This window comes from Pelophylax lessonae (assembly GCF_965119305.1).
Source record: "Pelophylax lessonae genome assembly, chromosome: 6".
Taxonomy (NCBI): Eukaryota; Metazoa; Chordata; class Amphibia; order Anura; family Ranidae; genus Pelophylax; species Pelophylax lessonae.
Genome location: NC_138773.1, coordinates 43,260,426 through 43,284,015, shown reverse-complemented (window position 1 = coordinate 43,284,015; position 23,590 = coordinate 43,260,426). Strand labels below are relative to the sequence as shown.

General features: G+C 46.5%; 1 protein-coding gene across 1 annotated transcript; it reads right to left on the bottom strand.

Moving 5' to 3' along the window:
- Window positions 1–18,239: 18,239 nt before the first annotated feature.
- On the bottom strand, window positions 18,240–19,901 carry LOC309557942 (E3 ubiquitin-protein ligase TRIM39-like). The gene has a single exon (XM_082260816.1). It carries the CDS (start codon window positions 19,860–19,862, stop codon window positions 18,309–18,311), a length of 1,554 nt encoding a protein of 517 aa, XP_082116942.1. The 5' UTR covers window positions 19,863–19,901; the 3' UTR covers window positions 18,240–18,308.
- Window positions 19,902–23,590: the final 3,689 nt, after the last annotated feature.

Below are 23,590 nucleotides of genomic sequence, written 5' to 3'. Positions count from 1 at the left end.
AGTACCCTATATTTTCCATAGGCAAAGCTATTAAAGATCATAGAGGTCATCAGTTCAGAGTTAACCATGAATAATGATCCTATAATTATTGCTCTCATTCCAGTGTGCAGGGTCATATATTACACGTGTAGTAAAATCAAGGTTTTTGTTCACAGGTGCCCCCAAAATGTGTATGTAGTTTCTTATGGTATTGGTGGGATAGGGGTGACATCCGTAGCAGTGGTGGTAGTGGGGATAGGGATGACATCAGTAGTGGTGGTGGGATAGTGATGACATCAGTAGTGGTGGTGGTAGTGGGGATAGGGATGACATCAGTAGTGGTGGTGGGATAGGGATGACATCAGTAGCAGTGGTGGTGGGGATAGGGATGACATCAGTAGCAGTGGGAATAGGAATGACATCAGTGGCAGTGGTAGTGGGAATTGGGATGACATCATTGGCAGTGGTGGTGGAGATAGGGGTGACATCAGTGGTTGTGGGGGATAGGGGTGACATCAGTGGCAGTGGTGGTGGATATAGGGGTTACATCAGTGGCAGTGGGGATTGGGATGACATCGGTGGCAGTGGTGGTGGGGATAGGGGTGACATCAGTGGTGGTGGGGGATAGGGGTGACATCAGTGGCAGTGGTGGTGGGGATAGGGGTGACATCAGTGGTGGTGGGGATAGGGGTGACAGCAGTGGCAGTGGTGGTGGGATAGGGGTGACATCAGTGGCAGTGGCGGTGGGGATAGGGGTGACATCAGTGGCAGTTGTGGTGGGGATAGGGGTGACATCAGTGGTGGTGGGGATAGGGGTGACAGCAGTCGCAGTAGTGGTGGGGATAGGGGTTACATCAGTGGCAGTGGGAATAGGAATGACATCAGTGGTAGTGGGGATTGGGATGACATCAGTGGCAGTGGTGGGGATAGGGATGATATCAGTGGCGGTGGTGGTGGGGATAGCGATAATATCAGTGGTGGGGATAGGGATAACATTAGTGGCGGTGTTGAGGATAGGTATGATATCAGTGGGAATGATGAGGATAGGGGTGACATCAGTGGCTGTGGTGGTAAGGATAGGAATAACATCAGTGGCAGTGGTGGTGGGGATAGGAATGGCAATGTCCACTGCCACGATGTCATCCCTATCCCCACCACCACCGCTACTGATATCATCCCTATCCCCCCCATCACCACTGCCTCATGGGAGGGGGGGAGAGATCAGACAGAGGGATGGCGGTGGGAGGGATGGGATCAGGCAGAAGGATGGCAGTGGGTGGGATGGGATCCAGGCAGAGGTATGGCGGTGGGAGAGATGGGATCAGGCAGAGGTATGGCGGTGGGAGAGATGGGATCAGGCAGAGGGATGGAGGTGGGAGAGATGGGATCAGGCAGAGGGATGGCGGTGGGAGGGATGAGATCAGGCAGAGGGATGGAGGTGAGAGAGATGGGATCAGGCAGAGGGATGGCGATGGGAGAGATGGGATCAGGCAGAGGTATGGAGGTGGGAGAGATGGGATCAGGCAGAGGTATGGAGGTGGGAGAGATGGGATCAGGCAGAGGTATGGCAGTGGGAGAGATGGGATCAGGCAAAGGGATGGAGGTGGGAGAGATGGGATCAAGCAGAGGGATGTTGGTGAAGAGATGGGATCAGGCAGAGGGATGGAGGTGAGAGAGATGGGATCAGGCAGAGGGATGGCCGTGGGAGAGATGGGATCCGGCAGAGGGATGGCGATGGGTGAGATGGGATCAGGCAGAGGGATGGCGATGGGAGAGATGGGATCAGGCAGAGGGATGGTAGTGGGAGAGATGGGATCAGCAGAGGGATGGAGGTGGGAGAGATGGGATCAGGCAGAGTGATGTTGGTGAAGAGATGGGATCAGGCAGAGGGATGGAGGTGGGAGAAATGGGATCAGGCAGAGGGATGGAGGTGGGAAAGATGGGATCAGGCAGAGGTATGGCCGTGGGAGAGATAAGATTAGGCAGAGGAATGGAGGTGGGAGAGATGGAATGAGACAGAGGGATGGCGGTGGGAGAGATGGGATGAGACAGAGGGATGGCGGTGGGAGAGATGGGATGAGGCAGGGGGATGGCGGTGGGAGGGATGGGATCAGGCAGAGGGATGGCGGGTGGAGGGATGGGATGAGGCAGAGGAATGGAGGTGGGAGAGATGGGATGAGGCAGGGGGATGGCAGTGGGAGAGATGGGATCAGGCAGAGGGATGGCGGTGGGAGAGATGGGATCAGGCAGAGGAATGGCGGTGGGAGAGATGGGATCAGGCAGAGGGATGGCGGTGGGAGAGACGGGATCAGGCAGAGGGATGGCGGTGGGAGAGATGGGATCAGGCAGAGGGATGGCGGTGGGAGAGATGGGATGAGGCAGAGTGATGGAGGTGGGAGGGATGGGATGAGGCAGAGTGATGGCGGTGGGAGGGATGGGATGAAGCAGAGTGATGGCGGTGGGAGGGATGGGATCAGGCAGAGGGATGGCGGCTGGAGGGATGGGATGAGGCAGAGGGATGGCCGTGGGAGAGATGGGATGAGGCAGAGTGATGGCGGTCAGAGGGATGGGATCAGGCAGAGGGATGGCGGCTGGAGGGATGGGATGGGATGAGGCAGAGTGATGGCGGTGGGAGAGATGGGATGAGGCAGGCTGTCACATCACATGTATCAAGCAAACTGGCATGCCGCACGGCACATGTTTTCTAGCAGCAGTGACTCACTGCTGCTAGAAAACATGTGCCATGCGGCATGCCAGTTTGCTTGTTACATGTGATGTGACAGCCAGGTGCAAATTTTCAAGTTGAAAATGTGCACCTGGCTGTCACATCACATGTAACAAGCAAACTGGCATGGCACATGTTTTCTAGCAGTGACAGTCAGTTCCAGACCAGTCTGACCACTGACCAAAACACTGCTCTGCCGGTGGAGGCCAGCCCAGAACCACAAATCCCAGCGGTGACACACGTTGTGTTGTATTTTATTTTTGTAAATTGTGCTGCCTGTGGCTACCCTTTCCTTACCTTGTTGCAGCAGCTGGTGTTGTTCTTGTCTCTCACTCTGTCAGTGTCTGGCTGTCTGTCTGCGGTGTGGTGCCGGCGACTTCCTTCCCGCTTCTTCCTGACAACAAGCAGGGGGTCCCTGGCCTCTAGCTCCACCCCCTTCAGCCTTCAATCACCTGACGCCGGTCCACCCCTCCTGAGCGCCTATACTGGATGCCGCTGCGGAGCCGGCCGCAGTGAGCGGCGCTGGGTTCAGCTCAGCATCAGCACGGCTGCCAGCTGAGCCCAGTGCTTAGGAGTGAGTGGCGGGGAGTCGGGGACAGCGGCGGGCGGCCTTCAGTCTCCGCGGAATCGGCCGTGGAGAGGTCAGCAGCGGCAACCGCTGGCATCGGGACACAGTCAGACATAGTTACACTGTCTGTGACTGCACATCATGCGCCTGGAGCGGAGGCCTCGGCCCACCGGGCATATGCCCGGTCTGCCCTATGGTCAGTCCGGCCCTGGTGACAGGTGACGGGCGATGGTGCACGGCGGTACTGATGGCAGTCTCTGGTGACAGGTGCACTTTAGGCTATGTTCACATGTAAGCGTAGCGATCGCGGGCAGAATCACTGCGATTCTGCCCGCGATCCAGAAATCATTGCAAATCGCGGGACGCCTGTGCGTTGCCTGTGATTTGCAATAGCACCCCAAACGCTGTGCGATGTTGCAGCGCTTTCCGCCTGCCGAATCGCGGTAACATCGCGCAAACAACGTATGACGCCCCAAAGAAGCTCTTGTACCTTTTTTGGGCGTCATGCGTTGTTTGCGCGATGCTACCGTGATTCGGCAGGTGGAAATGGCGGAAACATCGCACAGCTTTTGGGGTGCTATTGCAAATCACGGGCAACGCACAGGCGTCCCGCAATTTGCAATGATTTCCGGATCGCGGGCAGAATCGCGGTGATTCTGCCCGCGATCGCTACGCTCACATGTGAACGTAGCCTTATGGGTGTCAATTTCTGGGCACTAATGAGGTGACTGTTGGATGACAGGTGCAATTGGGGGGGGGGGCTGAGGACTGTGTGGGGACCTTTATTTTTGTGATTTTACTTTTACAGGTATACAGAGCAGTAACTCACTGTTTCTAGCTCTGCTCTCCTCACACTGGAAACTGTATGAGGGGAGAAGAGCTAGTAACAGTGAGTTACTGCTCTGTGTTTACATTTTGTGATCGGCTGTGAATGGAGTCAGTGACTGTTTACTACTGCCGGTGACTAGCTGTGTTCCTAGGGAACACAGAGCCACCGACATGACCGCACTGCGCACTCCCGATCGCGCATGCGCGGTCTGATTCCGGGCTTTGCCATTGTGATTGGCTGTGTCATTGGAACACAGCCGATCACGTGGGAAACAGCCACGCCCATTGGTTGTTTCCCCCCTGCCGGTGACCGGCTGTGTCCCGGGGACACGCCGACACCGGCAGTGCAGGGCGGCGCGCACACAATCGCGCGCCTGCCCTGCTTGAATGGGATCATGTCATATGACGTCCTCCCAGAACAATGGCCGCACCGTCCCGCCGTCATTTGACGGCGGGTGGGCGGCAAGTGGTTAAAGAAAGCGGAAACTGACAAATAGGGAAAATATGAGCAAGCTGCCAGCCAAGATTTAATATCAAGGGCAATCACACCAAAATGTATTCCAGGCTGAGGAAAAGTTACACCTGCCCCCCATTGTTCCCTCTGCACTATAGCAGTGTGCCTCCCTCACCTCTGTGATGACAGTGGAGTGATAGATGTCCCTTCTTCTGATGTTGAGATATGTAGTGCAGCCCCAGATCAGAGAAGTTCCTCAGGGTGTCCACCTTGTATCTTCAACACCTGCTCTGTACCAGAGCGCCGTCCTTCCCCTCAAAGCCAGGCTCAGGTTGGCGTTGTGTCCAGTGGCAGTGCTCGGGGGTGGCAGTCAGGAAGTCGGCAAGGAAAGAAGATGGTCAGCTGGAAGGGACCCCTCTCTCCCAGGAAAGAGGTTGCTTCATCGTAATCGCGCATGGCTGGTGGAGGGCGAGGAGTAGCGGGAGCAGAAGAGGACGAGACCGGCGGGAGAGAGCAATACACACAGGAACCGGCCTGACAGGACGTCCAGTGTGCCCGGTGTGTGTACACAGACGTAACATGGGAGGGGGAGGAGAAGGAAATATCAGGCGGCCTGTACTGTGTGTGTACAGACCACACACCTCCACTCTCAGAGACACACATTTTGCCGGGACAAGTCCCGGCAGAGTAAATTACCCAGGACACAATGCTATTTGCCGGGACTGTCCCTGCAAAAATGGGACAGTTGGCAGGTATGTATTGGGCCGAAGCAAGCAGTCGGCTCTAGTACCTCCCCACACTCTGTAGTTAGCTCGGCCTCTCTCACTTGTGGGGAGATCATCCAGTGGGGGTGTCGGCATCTGCACTGCACCCCAGGCACCTGCATCTCCATTGTCCCCATCATGCACTCAGGGGGTGCCACTCAGAAGCAGAAGTCCTGAGCCAGAGGTGGTAGAACTGAGTTCCAGCTGAAAAAAAGCCATGGTGAAGAGTTTAATCCCAGAGTGAGATTTTCATTAAAAAAAAGGATCCTTGTATTCTGACTTGAGGTGGTGTTTTAGTGTCTTATCTTTCCCTAAAGCAGCATTTCTTAGCATTGGTGCTGTTTGGTTTCCCCCCAGGTGCTGTGAACATGGCATGTAGTTTACCCTTGATCGGCATTTTGTCCTGCAATGTGTGGGCAGCCGGCCACCAGCACCATAACAACCAATGAAGCTCTAGGGCCAGGACACACAGTGTTCCACCTACACCATGGCAACGCATGACACTGATCCAGGGCAGGTGACAGGCAGGGCTGCCTCCAGCATTCAGGAGAGGACAGAAGTATTCTTCCATCCAGATCTGCTCCTCCCACCTTATACCATGCTGCTGAAGCCTTAAGCTGTAAGACTTTTGATGGAAGCGGGGACTCTGTGATGGGGAGTTCTAATGTCTAGGGGGCGGGCTCTGATGTATAGGGGGGGCTTCTGATGAGATGAGAGCATCCTGTGATGGGGGGGGACTCCTATGTGATGAGGGGACTCTGTGAAGGGGGAGCTCTGATGTGATAGGAGACTCTGGTGTACAGGAGAGACTATGATGTTATTAAAGGACTCTGTAAAGAGGAAACTCAAATGTGACAGGGCAATCGAATGTGATAGAGGGACTTTGATGTAATGAGGGGACTCTGTGACTGGGGAACTCTGCTGTGATGGGGGAACTCTGATGTGAAGGAAGCCTTTGATATGATGGGGGACTTTGATGTGATGGGGGAACTCTGATGTAAGAGGGGACCTGTGATGTGACGGGGGACTCTGATTTAAAGGAGGGACTCCGATGTTAGGAAGGGACTCTATTAAGGGGGGACACTGATGTGATGAGGGGAACCTTTGATGTGATCAGATGACCTTAGATGTGATGGGGAATTCTGATGTGAAGAGAGACTTCTGATGTGATTGGGGACTTTTATGTGATTAGGGGAATCTTAACCTATGGGAGGACCTCTGACGTAAAGGGGAGCTCCTAATAGGAAGTTATTTTCATCATACCGGTTATATGCATTGTCCCAGCCTCAGGTTTCCTATTATTAAAACGACAAATGAGAGGGCGCCCAACCTAATGTATTACCAACATCAACATTTTGAAACCTAAAAAGTAATCTACCTATAAACGCATGACAAACATGAACATGTAAAAGGATGCAGACGAGACCACCTCCCGATCCACAGTACTCAGCCAGTGATGTTGGAAGCTCTTGTAGCGTTCAAAGGGGTGTAGCAGGTTTTCCAGGCATCGGGCCTGATGTGGGTCTGCCATGGTTACCGTTAACACCAACATCACATTTAAGCTTGTTGCCCGAGTGTGAGATCTGAGATAATGAACAGTCCGGCATCTTTGGTTTTTAGTTTTATTGTAGGAACTTGGATGGGAGAAGGGAATGAGTGGGATACTCTCCTCTGGCTTAACTAGGTACAAGAATGGGACACTTGAGAAAAAATGCCTTCTAGCGCTGACTTGACGCCGGCTGAATGCCGACCAACGCTTACTGGCGCTTGTAAACGCTGACTTGCTGTCACTAAGCTGAACCTGACTTCTGACACTCCGATTAGCTCAAAAGTCCTTTTTCACTGCTACCTCCAGTCCTCCCTGACTGAGGTAGCCACTTGCAAATACTGCTGCAACACTTAATGCTTTACACTTTAGGGCCCAATCGCTGGCACCCCCTTTACTCTTCAGGGTTAACTCTGGCACCCCCTTTACAGTCACCGCTTCCCAGCTAGCTAGCTCCTGGATCCCTCTGATCTTCTCCGGAGTCGTCCCCTCTCCTAGGCAGACCCCAGGGGCAGTTTGCAGTACTCACAACTCAGAATGCTTTCATGAAACTCGTCCTCCACAGCTCCACTGGTCCTCAGCACTCTGGATCCCTCTCTGCAGCTCGGCTCAGCTCAGCCCCGTATCCCCTCAGGCAAGCCGCCTGGGATACCTGATTCCTCTTGACAGGAGGAGAGACAGCCGTCACCTCCCTCCTGGGACTCTGCTTCTCGCCAAAGACAATCTGACATGCGCCCCTCACAGACTTATACCCTCTCCCAGAATGCTGTGTGGCAGAATCTGCCCTTCTGAGATAGATACAAGCCCTGGTGTGCTATTGGTTAGGTTTCCTCCACTGCCCAATGAGAGCCCCCATAGAGATACAGTGGGGAGACTTCCCAACACAACATGCACACCCGAGGGCACATGTCAGCCTAGCTGAATAATATGGCCCTGCTGATAAGCAGGCAAGGCCCCACTATAATTTACCTAGCACCTACCTTTTAGGATGCTACACGCAGTTTAAGGGTCGAGCCCTCTTCCTCAGAGCCAGACTTTGAGTTGTGTTATCCTTGTTGGTTGTCCCACTTGGTTTCCTCAGTGCAGGGTTTTTATCTGTTCAATAAAGCCAATTTGAAGCCACAGGTGTGTCACGGGGAATGCTGTTGCTGGCAGACTCATAGGCACTAGGAGCAGGGGAGCTGAGAAAACAGTGGCTCCTTCAGGGGTAATCACTAGACGGTGGCTCAATCCAGGCTTTAGTTGAACGATGATGACAAAGAGCCAAAACGTCAGCATGGATCCTACTACTGCCACCAAATGGTGTAAGAAGCAAAATGGCCGGTTGGGGTCAAGTATAGTGACTGACAGTCCTCAGGACTCCTGGATAGAAGAGCAGATCTGCCAAGCAAAGATGGCACTAGCTCCTGACCAGCGAGTGTTCATACAGGACATGAAAAACTGGATGGAGCCGCCTCTCACACCTATGTGCTGAGTGGAGGTGAGGAATTCCTGCCTGTTTTCAGGGGGGTAGTCTACAGTTTAATAATGATATTAAGGCTCTTCTGGTTCAGCTGAGCGTGCCAGACACCAACCCAGAGAGCGAAAATTAGGCAACACTGACAGACGTTACTCCTTTACCAGAGTCTGTGGTTATCATAGTCCCTAAATTATATATATTAATAATTGCAGCTCTGGGAAAATTCATGGCAAAGTGCTAGAAAAGTTGTCCAGCATACACTGAACCTTGATACCGAACATTGAGGACCTTTTTCGGGGGAACAGACCAGTGCTTGCCACTGAGCAAGGCTTTGAGGGGTGGCTGGAGCAAGCCATGCAAGCACTGGATGAATGGGACATTCCTGAGGCAGATAAAAAGCAGAAGATCACTGAGAGCTTAAGAGGACCCACCTTAGAGGCCATTCAGAACTTGAAACCCAGCCAGCAGGATTGGACTGCTTGTGACTACTTAAGGTATGTTCAGGAGGACAAAGAATACCTCTGACTGCATAAATCAGTTTGAACATACTTACCAAAGTGAGGGGGAGTAGCTGTCTAAATACATGTGGCGCCTCAACAAAATATTGCATCAAGAAACATGCAGCAACCTTGATTCGGCTCACAGCATGTAAGAGTAGATTGCTAACCTGGAGAGGCATTATCTTGGTTTTGTTCATCAAGATAATGCATTAGCCTTTGCTGAAAGAAGGTAGAGATCCTGGAACAGTGAATAAAGTTCAGGCGTGACAGATTTTTAGGGGAGCTCAACCTATAGACCCCATCATGATTCAACTGAAAACTCAAGGGGATGGTTGAATCTTGAGGTACCCTAAATTAATCAAAACAGTTTGAGAAGAGGAAGCCATGGTAAAGAACAAAAAGAAGACTCTGGGGTCAGAGCCTATTGCAGGAGTTAGGGTGGCTAGTGCAGTCAGTGGCAACTCAGAGAAAGAACTTCCAAAGGCCCAGGTAACCCAGATGATGAAAATGATGACTCTACTGGCAGCCAAAATCACCACATTGCCTGGCGAGAGTGTTCCAGGGCTCAATCAGACTTTGACTCATGTGGCTTTTTCTGTTGAGAAGAGGGTGAGTTTAGTGGCTTGCTTTAACTGCGGTGCAGTAGGACACTACAGACACAAATGCACAAGCCTGTAGACAGTACTGTGGAGTTTGGACTTTTTGAAGGAATTAGAGACCATAAAAGTGTTATTTTATGAAAAATAAACAACAAAAAACATCTGGCTGCTGAGTACCTGGAAGAAAAAAGATTATGCTGGCAAAGCAGAGAAATTGCAACCCAGGCCAGGAAATTTCCCCATATTATATAGCAAAGGGGTTGCAGTGCAAAGCGTAACAGCAAATTGGAGCTCAAACCACCAAACTTGGGGATGGCTATAGTTTAGCTTTACTGCAAGTCTGGATGGTAGCTTATGCCCCCTACCACCTGGAACTGCACTGTCCAACCACTGAACAATATTTGTGGATATTGTCTCTTAGATAATATGCTCTAATTTCTATTTAACAATAGAAATTAATCGTCTCTCCCTCTTATATTTCAGCCTAAAAGAACTGCTTAGCCACTGAACAATGTCATTGGCTATTGCCTCTCAGATAATACCTTCTAATGTTTATTTCAAGATAAAACTTCCCTCTCCCTCTTATTTTGTTGCCTAAGCAAGCTGCTTACATACTGTCCAGCCACTGAACATTATTTGGGGTTATTGTTGCCTAAGAAAGTGTTCATGCAATGTCCAAAAGCTAGTCAATTCCTACCAAACAAAAGGGATTGTAAAGGCAGAAGTTGTTTTTATCTTAATCCATCCTATGCATTAAGATAAAAAAAAAAAACGTTCTGAGTGCAGCAGCCCCCCCCCCCCCCCAGTCCCCTAATATGAGCCCATCTTTATCCAGCAATGTCGCAGGAGTTTCTCAGCTGCTGGGAGCTGCCCTTCTCATTGGCTGGGACAGCAGCGCGGCGCGATTGGCTCCCACTGTTGTCAATCAAAGTCAGTCAGCCAATCAGGAGAGTGAGAGGGAGGGCCTGGTCATGGCTTTGTGTCTGAATGGACACAGGGAGCTGTTCCTCGACTCTGGTGACCCTATAGCAAGCTGCTTGCTGTGGGGGCACTCAACAGGAGGGAGAGACCAGAGGCACAGAGGTACCCGAGAAGAGGAGGATCTGGGCCACTCTGTGCAAATTAGCTGCACAGAGCAGGTAAGTATAACATGTTTGTTATTCAAAAAAAAAGAAAAAAATAAGATGGTTGCTCCACCCCAAGGCCTCCACTAGTCTATTAATTTAACTGTATCTTAATTATATTAATAGTTGAGTACCTTAAATACGATATGGAACTCTCATGTCCCCATCTTTGTACTGGTCTCCCTAATGTTGGGTTATTTTCCTTCTCACGGATGTTTTTTTATGTTATGCAGGTCGGTGGCCTCCCCTTCACCCAGACACAGTTTGCTCCCACAGGGGTGTACCGGTGTCATAGGGGTTGGTTCACCTTCCTCAGTACATTTTGCAATCATATAGTTTGTGACTCTTTACACTTGGTTTTACCTTTATTGTAGAGTATACTCTTACTGTTTCCTACACCAAATAATCTTGAAACTAACGGCAGTTGTATATTGTTTTATAATGGTGTATCTTTTTGTATTGAATAATTTCCAATTAAACCATTTAAAAAAAAACAAAACAAGATTTTACAATCACTTTAAAGTCTATATTTTGAATATTGTAGGGATAATCATAACTATAGCTTTTAGAACTCTTGTGGTTGCTACTTCCACCATTCAATTCAGTCATTTTACGTCTAGATTAATAAATCAGGTGTTGTAGTCAAAACGACCTATAAAGGCTTTTTTCAAGTTGAAATTAAACATATTGGGGTGCTGCTGCTTTATGAAACCAAGCTAAAATGTAAATGTTAAAAAAAATCAATTACACATCCATAATATGTGATGCCATAATACTATGTTGCTGATGCTGTCAGTGAAAATCATACTGTTCTATAACACCCTGAACCTCCAAAGCATGTAATGTAAAGCTGAAGTCCATCACAAGAAATCAGGAATTCACTGCAACAATTCACCTTTATTATTCCTTCATGCAAAAGACACCACGGACAGTTCAGGGTACAGTAAAACCGACGCATTTCACACTCTGACTAGCACTTATTTATAATGAGGTTATGAGTAAGCACTAGTCACAGCGCAAAACATCTTTTGTATGTAGGATCAATAAAGGTGAAGTGTTGCAGTGAGATCCAGATTTCTTGTGATTGTGTATCTGCAGATAAGCTGTGCTAGCACCTTCACCTAAACCCTGGCTATGCTGTGGATGAATGGCCTATTTGCTCACCTGGAGCGACTTTCTCGTCAATAAAGCTGAACTCCAGTGATGATATGGTTTGCATACTTACTTTGGGCCAGGCAGTCTACTCCTTATCTTTGAGATGACAGGCAATAGGACTTACCTGAGGCATTCATTATTATATCTAAATATCCTACTTGCCCAAGGTTTTTATACTACATCACAACACTCCTGAGCCCAATGCAAATGGTCATGCATATCCCACCACTCTCACCATTGTGAAAGGGATCTTCTGTATGCATATATGAACAACTACACCACAATATCACTTACTTACTAAGCTTAACTGCACCATTGGACTGTACCTAATGCTATGTAAATTATAATTACTGCTGTCTAGCATTTTGTATTGTGATGAGAATTGGAAAGTATTCAGAAACAGTGTTGACTCCTGAACCCTAAGTTGTTAAATCCTGTTTAGTCCAGCACTGGCAATCTTCTTCAGACAGAATGATAGACATGTTATTCTGCCCTATTCCTGTGAGCCCAGCCTGTTGTCTACATACCCCCTAGATCAGCCATTATCAGCCATAGTTTTATGAAACCCTAGAGTTCATCCAGGTGTTTCTTGAGCTGTGGCTGGTTTACCTACCATTTGACAGTGCCGGCATAGTTCCAGGATCAGCCCTACTTGGTAACGCCAGAAGCATGACACCGATTATCTTTAAGCTGTCTGTAGGGTAATATTCTGACCACCACTGCAAGGGTTGTATTCTTACTACTGACCACCAATATAAAAGGCAGTTTTACCATTGACCTTTGATGAATTGTATTGCTAAGGGTTTTCTGAGAACTAAAATTTTTTTTAGGGGTTCTTCTGGTGCAAAAGGGTTGCAAAAAGCTGCCCTAGAGGGTGCATCGTCATGCAGGGCTCCCTTGGTCAGACAAAGTGATAAATACTTATTGCAAGAGATTAAGGTGTGCTATAGGGATCTAGAGAAAAGCAGGGATTTCTTACCTATACATGCAATGCAGTAACAGAAGAAGGATGGACTGTAATAAAAGAACACGCCTGAAGAAATATTTGGTTTAAAATTTAGTTTATTTTCTTTATTTTTTAAATATAAGGCATTTAAATGCCAAAAAAATACATGCAAGAAAACAAGTTAAATAAACTGTGAAATATTCAGTTATAATTGTGTTGATCACATTTGTTTTTTAGAATGTTTCTTTCCTTGCCCCGACACTAAGGATATATTCTGGATTACCCAATGACTGAAAATTTCATCATTCAAAAATTTTAATAATGTACAAAGAGAAAACTTAAAAAAAAAAAAAATCCATTACCTTGACTGTAGTTGGTAAAACCTTTTCTATTTTTCTATATTAATGTAGCACCACCCCCGCAGGAGCTGCTGATTATATTATTGGGTCTACACCCTGCCTAACAACCCAATCAAATTGGCTCGATCCCTCCTCAGGCACAACTGACCCAGAATAGGACTGGACTATCAAATGGATACACAGATTGGAATACAATACTTCAATATGCAACAATACCTTGTTACCTTCTTTAACAGTAGTCCTTCTGGGTGACACAATGGAACAGCACACAGGATTGTAATTAATCAAAACTTAGTTTACTATGTATCAAATTGAGTAAGGGAGATACAATACCATACAAGCCCATAAAAGGTTACTTAAAACAACTTTAAAAAGATAAAAGAATACCCCCACACTCCTCCTTCATTAAGGCTAGACACAGTACCAGATAGGTAGGCCTATCTGAGTCCCTCCCCCAGAGTTCTCTTCTTTCTTGTTGATCTTCGCTAGCAAGGTTATTGGATAGAGCTCATTTGTAATCCAAATTAGGAATGAAGATCAAGAGAGAGAGAAAAAAAACAGCAAGCTGTTAGTTGTCACCACAGGGTGTCTGTGTAACTGAACAACAGCTTCGGCGAAAGCGGTAAGCCTCTGGCGACTCCTTTTTTAGATATTATTGTTTGTCTATGAGTCTCCTACTGATAAACCCCAGGGTTTATCACCTCCTGTTGCGCTAACGCTATCTGTAGATAAAGCTATCTCTTTGGCAGATAAAGTCAGTTATTGGGCATGTGCCCTCTCACCAACAGAAGTTTCTCCTTTGCGCGCTCCACTGCGGTCTAAGTCCTTTGGCTATATGCCAGCCGCGCGAGATCTTTCTGGCGGATGACTTCCGGTCTCTGCAAACAGCAGTATGACCTCCAGGAATGTGCCTCGTGCTTGAGATGGGACGGTTCAACGTCGTCCCTCCAGACTAAGAGGCTTTGGCCCAATATCCAGCATCAGTCCTCCACTCTCGCTCGCTGGTTCCTCAGAGTCCAGCGCAGAAAGGCGCCCCCCCCAGAGTTCTCTTCTTTCTTGTTAAATAACTTCCCCCATAGTGCCGTGCGGTGCAGCCGTACACCCTGGATCTTGCAAAGCAGCATGGGAGATGTAGTTTCTTCATCTTGCCAAAAGGAAGTCACAGCCCGGGAAATTCAATGCAGCTACCACTAGGGGAAGCCTAGTTCCTTCTCACATATCAAACAGTATCTTTTAGGCATATTTAACCCCGCTACATTAATTAATAAAGAGAAATGTTTTGTGCTTCATTAAGAATATTGAACAAATTCACTCATTGGGTCATCCAGCATATATTGTATCTTTAGAGTCGGGGCAAGAAAAGAAGCATTCTGATATGTAATTTAGGATAGGATATTCCATCTTTAGTGGACTCTGGGTGACAACTGGCTTTTTATCATGTGGATATGAACATTTTGAACCACCACAACCCTGAAAATCGATTGGTTATTGTCCAGTTTGTTTGCATGTAGTACATAATAAGAGTTCACAATATGGTTCAGGAGTGAGTATAGCTGAAAATAATCTCAGGGTTTGCAGGAAAAAGTCAAATGTCATATATACTTTACAGATACTTATGTATTTTTTTGATAATTTGCTTGACATGAAATGTGCACTCTTGTGACAGGTGCACATTAAGAATATTTGCAACGATCAACATTTTTCCCAATGATTAAACAATTTGATTTTGTGTTAAGAAGAAGCAACTAAAGTAACTGAAAGTGGAGTTCCATTAGTTTTTAGGTTTATTAAGGCCCTGTTCACACCTGAGCCTTTTCAACTCGTAAAAACGCTCATCTCTGAAGTCTCAAAACGCCCAACAAGCAAAATCCCATTCATTTCAATGGCCCCTGTTCACTAATAAGAGTTTTGTTGCCTGAAGCTCAGAAAAGTACATGAGCTTCTTTTTTGGTAGGTCACAAGTGTTTTTGCTAGATGTCAATTCCTGTCTCCAAACACCTGCAAAAAACGCATGAAAAGCGCCTAAAAAAAACGCATGAAAAACACCCAAAAAAACGCCTGAAAAACACCCAAAAAAAACACCTGAAGACAATACACTCAGGTGTGAATGGAGCCTAAATATCAGTAGTTACAAAAAGTGTAGCTGCTGGCTTTTAGTAAACACATACTCACCTGCCCCACGATGTTGCCACCCGAAGCCTCGCTCCTCTCTCTCTCCTCTCCATGGTGCCGGCATCATTAGTGTGGGCACCCGGCTGTGACAGCTTGCGGCTTCATAGCCAGGTGCGCACTGCACATGCGCAAGTTGCGCTGCTCTTCCTCAGTGGCCGGGCAATCTTCTGGGACCTGTGACGTGTCCCAGAAGATTGCAGGGAGGGGGAGAGGAGAAGGTCCGCTCGAGCAGCCTAGGTGGTCCAATCGGAAGTGGAAGTGGGTACCTGTCAAAACTAGGTGCCCGCTCCCCCCAAAAAAAGTTACATGCCAAATATGGTATGTAAGGGGGGAGGGGAGTGCTTAAAGTGGAATTTCCACTTTTGGGTGGAACTCCTCCTCTTTAACAAGTTTAGCAAAAAATCTTACTCTATTCTTTAACTAACCATTTCACTAAAAGTAACATTCAGAAGATTATATCACTAAGCAATAATCATCTTAAAGTGTATGTATGAACAAAAAAAATAATCACATATCAATAATTGAGAATAAGTTTGCAGGAAAAAAAAAGTCAAAAGTTATATATACTTTACATATACTTATGTATTTTTTATAAATTGCTTAACTTGACATGTCTACTCCTGTGACAGGTTCACTTTAAGATTACTTGCAAAAAAATCAATGTTTTTAGCAATGATTATGACTAAGCAATAATCAAAAAAATCTATATTAGACTATATATATATATATATATATATATATATATATATATATATATATTTTTTTTTTTTTTCTTGTTTGTTTCTTAGGATGTCTCTGCATGAATGCGTTTTTTCCCAGACATGCATCTAAAGTGTGAGCTGGGGCAAAATAAAAGAAAAAAATAAGCTGTACATTTCTGCAGTACATGCACATCTCCCCTGTTTTATCCTTTTAAAGTCCCTGCAAGTACAGAAAAATCTTCCAGAAGTGTTCCCGACCCCTAATTTCCTGTTGTGAGCTGACAGCACATACATTGCATTTATGGAAATTGGGTTTTCAGTGCTGCCCACTTGTCTTTTGCTACATCTCTCAATCACTACAGCATAGAACTAGGAGGGCTAATTAATGTACACACAGTGGCAACTAGATTTTAAATGTACTTTTTCGCCGACACAGGAGGAGGTTATTCTTCAATTGTCTCATAGTTCAGGAACATCGGCGCGGACAGCAGAAGCCAATTATAAGTTTCTCACTAGATGGCACTACTCCCCCCGTTAAGCTACAGAGGATGACACCATCTCTCTCGGCTGCCTGTTGGAGAGGCTGTGGGCTTAGAGCTACGCAAGCACATATATGGTGGTTCTGCCCAGCAATCCGACCCTTTTGGACTAGCGTACTATCTTTAATTGAAGAGATTCAGGGTTTACCTATTGCTAGGGATCCGTTGTCTGTCTTATTCCATGACACTAAACTTCCTCCGGCCCAGTATCGAAAGTCTATTACCCCTCACCTTTTAAATGCAGCCAAAGCATTAATCCCAAAATTTCGGAAACAGTCTACAGTCCCCTCGATACCTCAATGGTTGCGGGCAGTCGACCGTACTTACTACCTGGAAGACATGACATTGGATCTTTGTGGTCAGGCATCTCTGGCACGTAAGATTTGGTCATGTTGGTTAACATTTACCCACACTAACATATACGCTTCATATATGGCTGAGGCCTCTCTAGGTTAGAACGTCAAGACTGGTGAAACACCAAGGGACCCCCTTCCTTTTTTTTTTTTTTTTTATTCCCTTTCTCCCCTCCCCGGCTTTCTTTTTTCCATCTTTTTCTTCTCTCTTTTCTTTCTCTCCTCTCTTTAGTGGAGAGCCCCCGCTTAAACAACTGGACTAAAATGCTTAACAATCCCAGAAATATTGATTTTTGTAGGTATATTAAACCGTATGTTTTCTGCATTGGTTCTAGTTATGACGAGCAGGGATTGCCTAACTGTATATAATCTGGGGAGACCCCCCTTTTTTCTTTTCTTTTTTCATGCTTGTATAATCCGTATAAAACTCAATAAAAAACATATTAAATAAAAAAAAATTAATGTACACTCCTTGAAATAACACATGCAAATGCACAGCTCTAAATTTCAAAAAATCAACAGGTATTTTTTGCAAATATAACAAAATTTCCTAATGGTATATTTAACAATTCCAAAAATAGCAAGTAAGAAAAATATGTTGTTAGGATTTACATACACTTTAAGTAATACAAAATATAAAATCCACTATTTAAAACACTTTGCTAAATCTAATCACCAGAGCACACAAATCCCCCATCCCAAAATCATTCATTTTATGGATATAAATTTTACAACAATTTCCTTTTTATGTGACACCATTAGGGCTGTTTAAGTATTCTGATTGGCCAATGTGATTTACTGAACCGTACTTATCATCATTGTGATCTGCACTAATAAATAAGACAGCTCGTGTTGGGGCTAACAATAAATCAGATTATATAGTTTTAAGATTTTATATGATTGAAACTGATCATTTTATCTCATCAATACTTTATAAACATAAATAAAATGTATTTATTTCTTGATGCTGAGATTTTTGCTTTTTTAGATCTAATTTATATCAGACAGGTTGTATGATTAAAGTGACACTAAACTGGTTACAAAAAATATATTCTATCCAATTATGTATTCTTAACTCAAAAACCCCGTTCTATTTCTCTCAGACTCCTGTAAATCCTTTTCTTTTTTTCTGCTGTGATCCCTCTTCCTGTTGGAGAGTGGCTACGGCCATCTCCATAGTCCCTCTGTAAGTGACCACCCTCTCTTTCCCACTCCCAATATGGACTATGGGATTTGTAGTATGCATAGAGCAGTGGACATGACTGCAACTAATATGCACTGCTCGGTCCATGCAAAGGAAAGTGAGAGGAGAAAAAGAAGTTCAGGAGTTTACATAGGATGTTACAAGGAGGGAGAAAAACACAGTAACCCTTTCATGAAAATTACTGTAGATTACAAGCCCATTAAGTAGTGGATGTGTGTGAACTATTTTTAAAAAATAAAGATATTATTTAGTGCCACTTTAATGTTTGCCTCTCTTGTAAATTGAATAGGTGTCTGTCACTGGAGAGCCCAGCACTAAGGTGATACATTGTTACTATATTATTCTTATGATTGAATTTACAAACACAAAGAAAGCAGCATGGAGGGGTTCGGTGAAGGTGGCAGTGAAGGTGTGGAGGTGTCTGATGGGGTCACACAGCTGGTAGAAGGACAGACGGCCAGCATTGTAATCCAGATAGATCCCAACTGTCTTTAGAGAAGATTTGGAGTCTATTGTTATATGTGAGTTGTGCATTGCAAAGAGAGTTTCTCTTTGGGCCAGACCCCATGATTTGTCATTATAACCTATATAAGATTCATTTCCATCTATCTTCCTCTTTATGCTGTGACCGGCCACCCCTATCAGCCATTCCTTCGCTCCGCTCACATCCACCTCCCAGTAATGTCTCCCTGATGAGAAGCTCTGTCTACTTATTACCTGTCTGGATTTAAACCTCTCTGGAACATCCGATCTATTCTCTGATTTATTGGTGTAAGTAGCTGATTTCAGATCCTGTGATATAATAATGTAATTATTGGCTGTTTTTATATCCAGTAGGATGTCTGATTTCTCCATCACTGTGAATTGTATCTTTAACTTAATATCTTTCAGACTGTCAGTAAAGTGGAGAAGTCCTTTATGGAGCATTTCTGAGATCATTTCTTCATCCAGACATCCTGCATCTCTTACATCACCACTCCTAGGAATGATGTCATCACTGATCATTTCTTTCTTTAGCACAGTTAATGGATCTGTGATGTCACATACGGCCTCCATTTCATTAATCTTCCTGGACAGCTCATTCTTCTGTGTCTCCAGCTTCTGGATCATATCACAGACTGACTGGGAGATCTTCTCCTCCTGTCTGGAGACCTCAGTCAGGATTCTCTTCTCTTCATCATCCAGATGTCTCCTGATGTCTCTAAACAGCTCAGTGACTCTCCTGGTGACACCAGCTGCTTTTCTTTTCTCTCCCGTCCTGTGATTTTCCAGATTCTGGATTCTCTTCTTAGTCTCTTGTCTGTCATTGTTTAGTTTCTCAGTATCCTCTTTCAGTTTCTCTTTCTTCTTCTTAGAGGCCTCATTCAGAAGCTCCACCTGGTGTCCTTTGTGGTCTCCAGCCACCCAGCAGGACATACAGATACAGGCACTGTCCTCTGTGCAGTAATATTTCAGGATCTCTTTGTGTATGGAACATTTTCTGTCATCAAATGATGTGGTGGGTTCAGTTAAAATGTGATCAGTTGACTTGCTGTGACTCCTTAGGTGCATATCACAAAATGAGGCCTCACAATGCAGACATGATTTTGTAGCTGGTACGGGAGGATTACAGTAAGTACAGAAGACCTCCGTGTTCTCTGGGTGAGCAGATCTGAAATTATCCACAATGTTACACAACTTCCTGTTCTTCGCCAGCGGAGGGCGCTCATTATACTCCTCTCTGCACTCCGGACAGGAATAACAGGTAGCCTTCCTCTTCTTTGTATTTAGCACAGTCACTATACAGTCCCGGCAGAAGTTGTGTCCACATTTCAGTGATACGGGATCCTTATAAAGGTCCAGGCAGATGGAGCAGCTCAGGTCCTCTCTCAGGCTAGAAGTCGCCATTCTGGAGAAAAAAAATAAACTTTTGATACAATGGCGTATAGAAGAGATAAGCTGGGAGCGGCTGATCTGTCCCGTACACGGAGATGAATGTGAAAGTATTTCTGGGAATGCTTATCAGGAAGTGAGCGTCATATAAAATGAGATCCTCCCTGCTCTCTTAACCCTTTATTTGGTCTGGTTTGTTACAGCAACTCTATTAGTTCAGGAAGTTTTCTATATTAAAGTGTTTCTAAAACAATCTAGCAAAAATAAAAAATCTATTTGTGACTTTGACTTTTGTAGATTGCCACAGCATATGTGCCTTATTATTTCTATGCAGGTGTGCAGTGCAGTAATAAACTAATATTAACCCATTCCATACCGCGCCATGTAAAATGACGGCGGCATGATTCCTTTCTCGATCCGGGCCGCCGTCATATGACGTCGGCCCGTTCTAGCTGGCAGTGCGCGCCCCCGGCGGCGCGCAGCGCCGCGATCAGGGATGGGGCTCGTCCCTCGGACATAGCCCATCCCTGATCAAGGTAAACAGCCAATAGAATTTGGCTGTTTACCACGTGATCGGCTGTGTCAATCACAGCCGATCACATGAGCGGCTCAAGCGCGAGCCGCTCGTTCTCTCTGCAATGCGCGCCCCCGGGGGCGCGCAGAGCAGCGATCGGGGACGAGGCTCGTCCCTCGGACAGAGCCAATCCCCGATCTTGGTAAAGAGCCAATGAAATTGGCTCTTTACCACGTGACCGGCTGTGTCCAATCACAGCCGGTCACAAATGTCAACAAAGATGAGGGTAACTCACTGTTACCAGGCTCTTCTCCTCACACACCGATCCAGTGTGAGGAGATCAGCAAACAGTGAGTTACCAGTGAGAGTACCATTACTATTACTGTGCCCTGATTGCCTGATTGCCCCCATCAAATAAAGAGGACCTGCCCATCTGAGTACCTGTCACCTGCCCATCTGAGTACCTGTCACCTGCCCATCTGAGTACCTGTCACCTGCCCATCAGCGTACCTGAGTACCTTTTCCCTGCCCATCAGGGTACCCGAGTACCTGTCTCCTACCCATCAGGGTACCCGAGTACCTGTCACCTACCCATCAGCATACCCGAGTACCTTCCACCTACCCATCAGAGTACCCGAGTACCTTCCACATACCCATCAGAGTACCCGAGTACCTTCCACATACCCATCAGAGTACCCGAGTACCTTCCAACTGCTCATCAGAGTACCTGACGCCTGAAGTACCCGCCTGCTCATCAGTACCCATCAGTACCTATCAGTATCAGTACTGATCATCAGTACCCATCAGTAACACCTATCAGAATCAGTACTACTCATCAGTACCCATCAGTACCTATCACCTGCCTGTCACCTGCCTATTGGAGTACCCGAGTACCTGCCACCTGCTCATCAGTACCTGTCACCTGCCCAGCAAAGTACCCGATTACCTGTCACCCTTCATACAGCCACCATGTCACAGTCCAAAAGGGTTTTCACTGCCGAAGAGGCCTGTGAAATGATATCCATGATGAGTGACGGCAGCGGGGAGCTCTCACCTTCCGACGCTGAAACAATTTCTGAATCCGGTTCAGAATTTGAGCCCTTTGAAGGCTTTACATCCGGCACTGAATCGGAGGAGGAAGAAGTTCGGCCTAAAAGACGCCGCACTGAAAATCAGGCAGACACCAGCAGCGCCAATGGCCAATCGGCAAACGCCAACGGCGCAGGACCCCAGGAGGAAATGCCCAGTACAAGTACTGGGATTTCACACCAGCCCCAAAGAAGAAGAGCCCAAATGCAGCTTCCGGATGCCTTGGCAAACCCATTGTGGCTGCCTTCTAGCTCTGGGTCAGCTACAATCCCCCCCTTCACAGCACAGCCAGGTTTGCAGGTCAACACCGAAAATTTTATTCTGATTGATTTTTTTAATTTATTTTTCCCTTTGGAGTTCCTTCAAAACATCATGGACCAAACAAATCTTTTTGCCCAACAGTTTATCGAGAACAACCCCACCTCATATCATTCCCGTCCTTTTGAATGGAGACCCATAACAGTAGAAGAGTTCAAAGTTTTTTTGGGCCTTACAATCAATATGGGGGTTACAAAAAAAAATGAGCTGCACTCTTATTGGTCCACCAAACCCATCCACCACATGCCAATTTATTCATCAGTCATGCCCAGGTCCCGCTATGATGCTATAATGCGCTTCCTGCATTTCAACGATAATTCCCAGTGCCCTCCCCGAGATGATCCCAATTACGATAAACTCTACAAAATTCGCCCCCTAATTGATTACTTTTCTGGACGGTTCCCCGAAGTCTATGTCCCTGACCAAAAGATCGCTGTGGACGAATCACTGGTCCACTTCACAGGCCGGCTGGGATTTAAGCAGTATATTCCCAGCAAGAGGGCGAAGTACGGCTTAAAACTAAACAAGCTCTGTGAAAGCCAAACCGGATATGTGTACGCCTTTCGCGTGTACGAAGGCAGAGACTCCCAGCTCCAGCCCCCTGAGTGCCCAACGTACATGGGAGTAAGTGGGAAGATTGTCTGGGACCTAGCCTTCCCATTGCTGCAAAAGGGGTACCATATTTATATGGACAACTATTATACCAGTTTGCCCCTTTTCCGCCACCTGTACCTGAAGAAAACCTTGGCCTGTGGTACAGTAAGGAAAAACCGGAAGGGCTTCCCGCAGAGTCTTGTCACCACAAATTGGGGAATCCGCAAGCCTTAGGAACGAGGAGGTAATGGCTTTGAAGTGGAGGGATAGTAAGGACGTCTACCTCATGTCCACCATCCACGATGACACCGCAGTGGAAATTCGAAGACGACGCGGTCCCGTTAGAAGTTCCATTCGAAAGCCTGCTTGTATCCACGAGTACAATAAGTACATGGGGGGGGGGGGTGGATTTAAACGATCAAATGTTGCAGCCCTATCTACCGACACGAAAGACCCTCTTTTGGTACAAAAAAGTTGCAGTGTACTTTTTCCATTTGGCCATGTACAATGCCTTTGTCACCTATAAAAAGTCCACAACAACACCAATCCCCTTCCTCCAGTTTATTGAGGATATTGCCACTGCCCTGATTTACCAGCAAGGATCCCCCCCAGAAATCATTCGTTCGGATTGTGTCAGCAGACTTCATGAGCGCCATTTCCCTTTCCATATCCCACCATCACAAACCGGAAGAAGACGCCAAAAAAGATGTCGGGTGTGTGGCAAAAGAGGAATTAGGAAAGACACCAGTTTCCATTGTCCCGATTGTCCCTACCAACCTGGCCTTTGCATTGGAGAATGCTTCAAAATATATCACACTGCCCTAAACTTTTAGCCCATATTTCACTGCTGAATATTTTCCTGCTGCCTCAACCAACCATATCACTGCCTTCCTTGTGAACCGACCCTGGCCTGTATATCGACTATGTCTCTGCCTGCCGTCTGCATTGTTTATCCGCCATGTTTCTGCCTTTCAAGTGAACTGACCCTGGACTGTTTATCGACGATGCCTCTGCCTGCCGTCTGCATTGTTTATCCGCCATGTTTCTGCCTTTCAAGTGAACTGACCCTGGATTGTTTATGGATTTTGCCTTAGCCTACCGTCTATTTCTGCCTTTTACCTGCACTGACCTCGGCCTGTTACGACCATGTTTTTTGCCTGCCACTTAGACTGATCCTTCGCCCTGCTACTGTAGTAGTGGGATTCAAAATGACACAGGGGTCTCACTT